Source organism: Lepus europaeus, chromosome 6, assembly GCF_033115175.1.
Source record: "Lepus europaeus isolate LE1 chromosome 6, mLepTim1.pri, whole genome shotgun sequence".
In the NCBI taxonomy this organism is placed as follows: Eukaryota; Metazoa; Chordata; class Mammalia; order Lagomorpha; family Leporidae; genus Lepus; species Lepus europaeus.
This window is the reverse complement of record NC_084832.1, coordinates 51,337,358-51,348,651: the sequence shown is the minus strand read 5'-3', so window position 1 is coordinate 51,348,651 and position 11,294 is coordinate 51,337,358. Positions and strand designations below refer to the sequence as shown.

The 11,294-nt window shown below is 43.1% G+C and overlaps 1 protein-coding gene across 1 annotated transcript; it reads right to left on the bottom strand.

Moving 5' to 3' along the window:
• Nucleotides 1-212: 212 nt before the first annotated feature.
• PCDH20 (protocadherin 20) lies at nt 213-5,770 on the bottom strand. Its single transcript, XM_062195315.1, has 2 exons — nt 5,639-5,770; nt 213-4,577 (listed from the first exon to the last, which is right to left on the bottom strand). Exons 1-2 carry the CDS (start codon nt 5,768-5,770, stop codon nt 1,851-1,853), a joined length of 2,859 nt encoding a protein of 952 aa, XP_062051299.1. The 3' UTR covers nt 213-1,850.
• Nucleotides 5,771-11,294: the final 5,524 nt, after the last annotated feature.

Genomic DNA, 11,294 nt, shown 5'->3' with positions numbered 1-11,294 from the left:
GAATAAAGAAAGAAAAATTAGGTAATACAAATCCAAAAGGTTTTGGGTAATGGCACTAAATTATTTGTTTTTCAGTATAAATTTGTTTTAAAAATTATTGAAAGCTGTTGCAACACAGCTAACATTTGCTATAAGTATGTGGTAAATGAAAATTTATAATTGACAATAAATTTATAATAATTAGTATTCACGTGCACATTAGTGGGCACACATTTTCATTTGAATTTATATCAAACTTACAGACATATTCTCTTGCTACTTTATGTCTATAACCACATACATATTTAAAGACTTATCCAATGTTTAAATGACTAATGAATTGGTTTAATAAAAATGTTAGCATAGCAGAATATGATGGTTTACTCACATCTTATCCTAAAAACAAAGAATGCCAAGAAACAGGCACTTTTGTGAAAGAACAACAGCCTGTTCAAAAATGGTAAAAATGAGAAAGAAATTATGAAAATATATACTTTTAATTTGTAGACATATAAACACTTTTGGTACAATACAGACACATGTGCCAAAGAGTAAAATGATCCAGTTTAAGCTAACACTTACATTCCGTGTTTATACAGATAATTTTGCTATAGTTCTCATACAAAATAAAATTTCAAGCTTACACAATGAAGTGAAAGTGATATATCACTGGTTACCAGCTTTCTTCACTGCGAAATTCTGTAAAAGCTCAGTTAGCAAAAGAATCTACTGCTGGGCTTACAAAAAACGCTTGGATTTAATCCAAAGCCAAAGAAGGAAAGCAAGAAATGGTAGTCAACAAACATCAGCAACGACAAAGAGATAAATATAAGTTTCATATAAAATGTAAAACTGAAACAACCAATACTGTACATTAGCTTTTAGAATAATCCAATTTTAATTTAACTTTATTTTCTAAAGTGACGAATGAGTTAAAACATAAAACTCAAATATATACCCAAGTTACAGCACAACTGAGAAGTTGTGAAAACATCAGAATGCCATGGACACCTCTTCAGCAAATAAGGAATAAAACATTTCCTTACTTCTGGCTGTTTTTCTTGGGCACAATTTCTAATTAAATTTTCTGCAGGAAATATATATATATGTATGTATATATATATTCCCCTGTCAAAATAGTGCAGGGGTAAAGCAAAAGGAAAGCAATTTGAGTACACAGAAAGTGAAATGCTCTTCAGCAGGTCGACTTTGTAACACATGGCAATGCTTTTATCCTTGCTAAAAATGAATTGCACTTTTTAATTTAATGCCTTCTCTTTCAAACTATACATGATGTACTTGTGAGGTAAAAACATTCTGTTTATAAGTGCATTTCTTTTCCTTATTATCATATATTTAAGTAGATCAAAATTCCATTTACTTTAAGTTCCTATTAATTTAATGTTAAAAACAATGTATTTAAAATATACTCTTTCATTAATTTCATGTACAACAACTGTCATGTACAATACCTCAGTTCCCTGTAAAGGAGAAACTGATGCCCTCTTGTGGTGAAAGGACTTTTTAGACCAAAAGAAAAAAGTGCTATTTTCTTACCTTAATCCCAGGTTTTATCAATCATCTGCTTGGTTTATGAAAGCTGCAAATCATGTCCAAGCTTTTTTTTTTTTTTTACGTTTCATTATAACATTTCTATAGCTGTTAGTACTAACTTTCATTTAAAAACGCTGTACACATTGTATAACCTCTGGATTTGATTTTAAAAATCTGTAAACAGCTATTTACAATATAGTACAAGTTATAAATTAGTCGTCCTTCATTGGAGCTGCCATCGACACACTCTTATTCAGGTGAACAAGACTCTCCAGAGTCAATTAAAACACCTTCTGTTGTTATTCCACAGTGAAATATCAAATATTAGAAATATCCATTGGTTTCCTCTCTCTCATGTGCAAGTCAATTTTCCCTTTTAGTGGGATTTGTACTTCCAAATTGTCGTCTTCCCTGTGAGGCTTCTTCCCTTTCCTTAAGCAGATGTATATGCCCATGCCTGTCACAAGTGTGATGGAACCCAAGCTTATCACAGACAGAGCTACTAAGGTGGGCATGCAGGATAACGATTCTACCTTCCGATGAGTCGGTTCTATTGAAATTTGTGGTTCTTTCTCCTCTATGTTAATTTCTGGTTCTTTTCTTAAAAGACTCTCAATGTAGCTCTCATTACTGACTGTGTCATTGACAAACAGGTTTACCATGACTGTGGAATGGAGAGGCTCAGGGTAACCGTGGTCGCTCACTTTCACCAGTAAGCGGTGGAGCCCATAATCTGTCTGCAGCAAGGCCTCTTCCAAAGTGATGTTGCCAGTTTTAGGGTCAATCCGAAAGGACTCAGGCCTAGGCCCTCTTCTGCCTATGATGCTGTAAGCTATGACAGCATTCATGCCTGTGTCTTTGTCCACAGCATAGACCTCGGTGACTGGGGAGCCAGGCAGAGTAGATGGCAGTACCAACAAATAAGACATATTCGACTGAGGAAATAAAACAAGAGGAGGGTTGTCATTGATATCTAGAAGGAGAATTGTGATTTTTGTGGTAGAGGAGAGGGCAGGCTCACCCCCATCAACAGCTTCAACCCACAAGGTATAGGAGCTTTGCTGTTCTCTGTCCAAAGAGACTTTTGCTCTCAACATGCCCTTTCCTGTATCTATGACAAAAATATCACTCTGGTTCACCACCGAGAGGGCCACCCATCCATTTCGCCCAGCATCTGCATCCGTAACACTGATCACTCCAATCTCACCATATCCTGGAAAATTTTCTGGCACAAAAAAGCTGAAGTCTTTGTTGATAAACCTAGGACTGTTGTCATTTTTATCCAACACCGTGAGAGCCACAGTGGCTACTGATTCTCTGGGTGGCTTTCCACAGTCAACAGCTCTGACGGTGTACCTGTACTTTTCTTTCTCTTCTCGGTCCAGTTGGGTAGAGACGGTCAGAATCCCTGTGACATTGTCTAAGGAAAAATAAGATGGAGCATCAGGTCCCAGAAAATACAAAACTTGGCCTCTCTCTCCACTGTCAGCATCTGTGGCATACAGCTTGGTCAAAAAGGCATTGGGTGCATTATTTTCTTCAATGGTTAGTTCTATCAAGGGTTGTAGGAAAACAGGAGCATTATCATTGTCATCTAAAAGTTGCACTTTAATGATTCTTTTGACATGAAATCCTTCAGCATTCCAGGCCACCACAGCTATTTCATAAAACTGCTGCAGCTCATAGTCCATTAATTTTGTAGTCTCTAGCAAATATTCATTATTGTACGGCTTGTAGGGTGATAACCTAAACGGCCCTTCACCGTCCAGGTAGCAGTTGACCTTGTATTTATCTTCCGGATCTCTTATGGTGAAAAATGCAACAGGTGTGTGCACAGGTTCCAGTTCTTTCAGATAGACCACACCATCTATCTCATTGGCTATGTAACGAGGAACTATTTCAGGTGGTCTGAAGATGACTTTGATAACGGACACTAGAGCCGTGATCACAGCAGGGATGCAGCCTGGTCCATTTGCAAGAATGGTGAGCTTATGCATTTGTAGAACACTTCCTCCAATCTTACTGAAAAGTGTTATGACTCCCGTGGTTTCATCCAGATGGAATAAATCCTTGGATGCTTGTGGAACTTTCTGGCTATAAGTGTATGTGATTTGAGCATTGGTCCCCAAGTCTCTGTCCACAGCCTGGACAGCTGCAATAGGGGTACCAACTGTAGCATTCCCGTAGACAGTGACATTGATTTGTGAGTCTATGAATAGAGGGCAATTGTCATTAATGTCACTTATGCCGATGGTGAGTGTGGCACTGCCCAACAGTGGTGGAGACCCACCATCCTCGGCAATGATGATGCTTACGTACTGGTCCTGGGTTTCTCTGTCCAAAGAGCCCATGACAATCAGGTAGGGGGTGCGCTCCCCATTCTCATTCTCCTCCACGTCCAGGGTGAACATGCCATGGTAGTCCAGTAAGCGATAGGTTTGCACCCCGTTAGTGCCTATATCTGGGTCCACAGCAGGATGCTCAATGGCCAGCCGGGTGTTTACAGGTGCATTTTCTGGGACCCAGACAGAAATTTGGGAAACAGGAAACTGGGGGGCGTTGTCGTTGATATCCCTGATGGCGATTTTCACCTTCACAAACCTAAAGTATTCCTGAGGCAGGACAAGCACATCCAGAAGTAAAAGGCAAGAGTCAGAGGATGGAGAGGAAGAGATGGAAACGCTGCCGCCCCAGGCAGCCTCTCCACCCCGGTCAAGACATAGGGCCTCCCTGTCGATCTCCTGGGCAGAAGTGTGCAGCTCCCCAGAGCGGTTGTCTAGGGTCACATACTGGCCGCTCAGTCCGCTGGAGGCCAGGCTGAAAGAGAGAGGCGGATTCCACTCGGCCCTGGTGCGCTCTGGCGGCTGCGAATGCTGGTCCTGTCTGCTGGCGGCGCGGGGCACCAGCCGCAGGTCCTCCGCCAGGCTCCCGATGAGCACTCCCGCGGGCAGTCCCTCGTTCAGGCTGTACAGAAGCTCTGTGGCGCGGCTGTGACTCGCCAGGCAGTTGAAGGGTCCCACGAACAGGAGAAACAGAAACAGATGCTGGAGAGGGGAGTGGAGGGGAGAAGACTCATTACACGCACTCGAAAACCCAGTGACCCGAGTTAGACACCAGATAGATACCCGAGGGTCCTTGCTGCCCCTCTCTCCATTCCCAGCAGCAAAACCTTCATTCAGAACGGAGCGAAGAGGAAACTTGCTGCAAAGGACAGCCATGTCGCACAACGCTCCTCTCTCCCAAAGTTAATTTTTCCGCCCCCTTTTCCATCGTCCCCTCCTAACTGCCCTTCCCGCTCTGTGTCATCCCCTATCCTTGCTCCCCCGTCAGCTAACATTCGCATCCCAAACCTGGGGAACACACGTCCGAGTGGACAGGACTCCCACTCGGACTGCGCCACGCGCCCAGGGGGGACCTCCAGGGTAGGTTTCCGGGCGGGAGGGGGCCGATAAGAGAGCCCTGCAGTGTGTGCGACGATTTCTCACTGGAATGATTCAGCCATTGGGGTCCTGAACATGAAAGGAGTCATATTCCTTCCTAGGACACCGACAGAAACCACAGCAATAGCAGTAATCATAATACAGAAAACATACGCCCCCCCCCCCCATACTCTTAGACGGAAAATAAGTAATTTTCATTTTAGCACACATTTAAAATCAAATGAAAAAAAAAATTCAGGATCTCCACCTCCTACCAAGCCCTCAGTAATCCCCAAGGAGGGGAAGCCAAGTAAACGCGGAAAACGATCCTGCAAAAGCAATTTGTCAACTGCGGGAGGGAGCCCTCACTAGACGCAGGCAGCAGGAAAGCTCAGAGCCCCTGCGCCTAGAGCTGATGGAGCGCACACATGGCCCCCTCCTCCGCACCAGACATTTCTGCTTTAGAAACTTCCTCTCACCACCCGAGGACTTGCCCATTCCTGGCTAAAATGAAGACGCATTATCCCAAACTCCCTTTCCCTCCCGCTCCCCTCAACCCCCAGTCCTTCCGTGAAGTTTGGATTAACGTAAAAGATTGGGGGTAGGGGGGAACCATTCAGGAGCGGGAATTGCTCCACAGTACCGCAACTAGTCGGGTCGCGGGGCAGCTGGAGCCTAGCCCTTACCGGCAGGTTCCTGTGGCTGGTGCTGCTTCTGGGACGACGTAGGCGCCCCATATCCAGGCGCGGGTGCCAGGTCGCCGGGCGCCAGCTCACTGCCAGGGCTCGCGGGCTGCGCGCATTCCCTCGGCCGCGCATTCCCAGGGAGGCTGCAGTCAGCGCGCTCCTGCAGGGAGGGCGGCAGAAGACACTCCCTCTCCGTTCATGCAAATCGCTGGGGAACTTCAGCCAATAGTCACAGGCTTGTCAATTAGGGACAGGAACTTAAGGAGGGCAGAAAGACAAGGGGGTAGAAGGGAGCATTTTTGGTGTCCTGCCCCCGACTTGGGTAGGTGCAGACCCCGCCGGGGAAGCCGGAATGTGGCACTTGGCCTGAGAAGACTGCAAGGAGGCGCCCGCTGCTCCAGCGCCCCAGCGCGTGTCCACTAGCCTTCCTCCTTGCTGCACCAGTCAGAACCCAAGTGCTCAGGTCGCTAGCAAGAGAGGGAGAATTAAAATAAATAAATAAGCCTGCATCTGTGTCTCAGGAGCTAGAGGAAGTCGGCGCCACCGAGCGCTCCCAAATGCTGCCTTTGCCAATGAGTGCCTCAGAGACTCAGATCCAGTGGCGTTGCGCGAAGATAGAAAATGCGCTTTTCTCAGCGGAGGGAGGAATTTCCAGTTCTCTGAAAGGCGGTGCGATCCAGAAAAACAAGTGCAGGAATCCTGTGAAGGTTTCAACGTGCCTAGGCATTGGATCTTCGTGGTTGGCGGTGGCGGAGCTTCTGCGAGTTTGCTAGTTGGAGGTGCAAGTGTCTGCCAGTGGTCTGACTTTAGAGGCAGCAGCGGCTTCTGGCCAGAAAGAGCCAAAGGGACAAGTGGGAAGGATTGTGCGGTAGCACAGGTGGTTCTCCCTGCAAGGAATTTTAACATCTTTTCCTGGAGTTGCATTTGGGGTAGGGATGGGGGGAGTCCAAAAGCGTTAAGAAAAAAAAAAATAATAAAACTTGGTCACTTTTAAAATTCCTGCTTTCTCTCCCTTCAACCCCTCCTCTCCCTTACCCATCATCTATCTACTGGAAAGTGGTCCTTCAGAACGCAGTCTAAGAAGAGTATGGCTCAAAATCTTGGGTGTCCACTCTGGCTCCGATTCTGAAGAGTCATGTGAGCAGGAGTCAGGGACCTCCCGTGATTGTTTGCACAATCAGAGCTGGTGGGACTCCAGTGCCTTGTCTGTGAAGCACTGCTTGATCTTCAGGGTGCCTTTGAAGTAATGGCAAAGACCTGTGGTCTTTGCAGGGACATGCATGCTCTTCATCACTTGGTTTTTCCTGATACCACCTGCACTGCCCTGGACATGCAACCTTCCCTGAAGGAGCAGTGACTGAACCTAGACTGGGGAAAGATATTCCTGTGCAGTGAGAGAAATAACTGACTTCTCTGTGCTTTTCTTTAGAACCCACTCAAATTTTCTTCTATGGAATGCTTACTACAATGTAAATTGTTTGGCTGTGCTAATTGTTTGCTTCTGACCCGTCTTTTTTTTTTTTCCTTGTTTCCACTAATCCTAGAGACAGAGTCCTAAATATTGACAAGACACTACATCTGAACACCTGGTGTGTGACATGTTCTCATTGCACAAATGGTGCTATACGTGGGGTTTGCCAACAAAACTGTAATACAAATCTGGTATATAATATGAGCCTAGCTTATGAAATCAGCTCCTTCAAGCTATTTGCAGTGAAATTAGAATGATGATGAAATGATAAACCACACACACACATACACACACACATACACAGGGACATGAATACTGTAAGCAAAGCACGATGGGAAAAGTATAATTTTTTTTTTTGGTTTTCTTCAGCTGCCAGTGCTGCCCTACAGTTGAACTTTTACTGTAATTGATAAATATTTACTTTGAGGTTTGTAGTTAAAATCTATTTGACCCCAAAAGTCAGTACCAAGTTGCTTCTGAAATGTATTTTATTTATGTCCTCATACAAGATCCACAGCTTCCGGAAGTTGGGGACACATAGCCAGAGGAGGCAATCCATCAGTGGTCAGAAGACATGTAATCTAAAGTAATTCTACATCCGTACAAGTATGGATAGCAACTGCAGAAGGTCAAATATTCCCTCACAGCTCATGCCCTGTCCAATAGGTTAGGATTATCTGCCAACACCCACCTCTTGGGGAAAATACAGAAATACAGGGAACTCTTTTCTTGTCTTTTGTTTATACGGACATTACATAGAAACTATCACTTAAGATAGTCCAGTTGAGTGACATCATCTCTTGGTAATTATTTTTTTCAATTGTCATTAATTTCCCCTCCACTCATAGGGCCTCTCTCCATACTTTGTGGTGAATACTTCTAGTACAAATGCACTTTTTATCTCCTGGTCATAATATTAAGCTACTACCTGTGATAGGTTTATTCCTGCTCCTCTCCTTTGTTATGTTGAAAGGAAATTAAATCTACCCAGTTATTCAGCCATAGATTTTCTAGAGTATTTCTAAAAATTATAAACTATAGCAAATGCTATTCATGTAAGTTGAAACCCAGTAGTTGAGCACATTACGTAAATTATGTGGATTGGGAATGACAATAATACCACCTTTGCTTTAAATTACTATGATGTTGGGGCTGGCTCTGTGGTATAGTGGGCTAGGCCTCCACCTGCGGAGCCTACATCACATGTGGGTGCTGGTTCATGTCCCAGATGCTCCTCTTCTGATCAGTTCTCTGCTGTGGCCTGGGAGAGCAGTGGAGGATGGCCCAGGTACTTGGGCCTTTGCACCCACATAGGGGACCCAGAGGAAGTACCTGGCTCCTGGCTTCGGATCAGCTCAGCTCTGGCCTGTTGTGCCATTTGGGGAGTGAACGAGCAGATGGAGGACCTTTCTCTCCATCTTTCCCTCTCTCTGTCTGTAATTCTACCTCTCAAATAATAATTTAAAAATGACTATGATGTTGCAAATTTGCTGCATGGAAGTTTCTAATCAGGACTGGGTGATCTTTTCACAGTGCTGGATAATGCCTTACCTGTCACCTACTTACTGTTAACTAAACTACTTGCTATTTTATTTTCTCTGAATATCTATGCAGAGCTTTCATGGATGTTTGCATATAATTGAGCTTTAAACAATAAAAATGACCAAATAGCCTTGCCTTCATTTCTTCCCATGTACCCTCTTTCTGGCTTTATGAAAGCATTCTCAAACTCCTGCTCCTTATGAAGTCAACCCTGTGACCTACCATCTGGTGTCACATATTTCTTTCTAAAGATGACTTAGAGAGCTGCTCTGCTATTAGTCTCTTGAAAGTAATACTTACGGACTTCTCGGATGTCTCAATTGCTCTGGGCCTGCTTCCCAGGTGTTTTGTAAAACCTGATCTAGAAGAATGGTTAGATTATATGCTTCCCAAATCTTTTTTTCCCCCCTATGGACAAGGAAAGCAACATAACACAAAGGTGGACTCTTGAGTCAAGCTAAGAAATTTGGATTCCATTCTCTGGGTTGTTGCTAAGATCTTGTGTGATTCTTAACAAGTCATCCCTCATAGATTTCTGTTTCGATTTCCTGGGAAAACACTCTTCCATACTACACGTACACATAAGCACTGAGTGGCTTTCCTACTATCTGTTATTAACAAACAGTGTGTGACAATATGCTGACTAATTTGATTACTTACTGCGTTATAATCACCAAAGATTAATAATATTATTTTTCATTAACTGCAAGTCTTCTCTCCTTGAACTTGTATCTCTTTACAGAAATGTGAGCCTGATAGTAAGATACCATCTTCAAACTTTGTACATTTGGCAAACATGCTCTAAAACTATTTAATATTTTGAATTACTGCATTTTACATTTTATTTGTTGTTTACAATTAATTATAAGTGTAATATTTCAAATATTTTAATGATAGTACAGTATCTACAAATTTTAATGTGATACATTTATATATCTATATTTCAACCTATGCTACACCATAATTCTTTTAAATTCTTTCCTTATTTATTTTCACTTCATTTGAAAGGGAGAGAGAGAGAGAGAAAGAGTGAGAGAATGAAAGAGAATTCCATCTATTGTTTCACTTACTCTGTAAATACACAGAGCAGCCAGGGCTGGGCCAGGCCAAATGTTAGGAGCCTATAACTCAATCTAATTCTCCCACATGGGTGGCAGAGACCCAAGTATTTGAATCATCATCTGCCTCCCAGGATACAGGTTATCCAACAGTGCCTTAACCTCTGCCAAATGTCCTCCCTTAAACCATAATCCAAGATTGCAAATATATGTTACCTAAGTTTAGGATGAATTCATGTTTTTGTCCTGTGAATAGAATTCCAGAAATTAGAATTCCATTTTTATGACTTAGAAAACATGTATGTGTATATAATATGTGTATTATATTTTTATTTTGACAGGCAGAGTGGACAGTAAGAGAGAGACAGAGAGAAAGGTCTTCCTTTTCCGTTGGTTCACCCCCCAATGGCCGCTGTGGCTGGCACGCTGTGGCCTGCGCACCGTGCTGATTGGAAGCCAGGAGCCAGGTGCTTCTCCTGGTCTCCCATGGGGTGCAGGGCCCAAAGACTTGGGCCATCTTCCACTGTACTCCCTGGCCACAGCAGAGAGCTGGACAGGAAGAGGAGCAACTGGGACAGAATCCAGTGCCCCGACCAGGACTAGAACCCAGTGTGCCAGCGCTGCAGGTGGAAGATTAGCCTATTGAGCCGCAGTGCTGGCCACGTGTATTATGTTTTAATATGTATATTATACAAATATACTGCATGTGATACAGCTTCATATTGTAATATAATAAAACAGATATGTACTAGATGTTTTGGATATTTTTCTGATTTAATAATCAATGTAATGATCACTTTAAAATAGATTTATTTATTTGAAAGGCAGAGTTACTGAGAGAGAGGGTGAGACACACACACACACAGAGAGAGAGAGAGAGAGAGAGAGAGAGAGACAGAGAGATCTTCCATCTGCTAGTTCATTTCTTTTTTTAATGATCTTTTTTCTAACTTAGTAAGTTTAAATTTCCAAAGTACAGTTTATGGATTACAATGGCTTTCACCCCCCCATAATTTCCCTCCCACTCGCATCCCTCCCATCTCCCGCTCCCTCTCCCATTCCAGTCACATCAAGATTCATTTTCAATTATCTTTATATGCAGGAGATCGGTTTAGTATACATTAAGTAAAGATTTCATCAGTTTGCACCCACACAGAAACACAAAGTGTAAAATACTGTTTCAGTACTAGTTATAGCATTACTTCACATTGGACAACACATTAAGGACAGATCCCACATAAAGAGTAAGTACAGAGTGACTCCTGTTGTTGACTTAACAATTTGACACTCTTGTTTATGGCGTCAGTAATCTCCCTAGGCTCTAGTCATGAGTTGCCAGGGCTATGGAAGCCTTTTGAGTTCGCCGACTTCGATCTTTTTTTTTTTAAAAGATGAGCTTTGAACACCGTATTAATTCAGGAATTAGTAATTTTTTAATTTTTTATTTTTATTTTATTTTTTGACAGGCAGAGTGGATAGTGAGAGAGACAGAGAGGAAGGTCTTCCTTTTTGCCGTTGGTTCACACTCCAATGGCCGTTACGGCCGGTGCATCTCGCTGATCCGAAGCCAGGAACCAGGTGCTTC

What these genes read in the sequence shown, in the direction of transcription:
- PCDH20 (XM_062195315.1), bottom strand. Translation starts at nt 5,770, where the DNA reads ATGCGCGGCCGAGGGAATGCGCGCAGCCCGCGAGCCCTGGCAGTGAGC. An exon ending in CCAGCCACAGGAACCTGCCG is followed by an intron (nt 4,578 to 5,638) that starts GTAAGGGCTAGG and finishes TCCCCTCTCCAG; the next exon opens with CATCTGTTTCTGTTTCTCCT.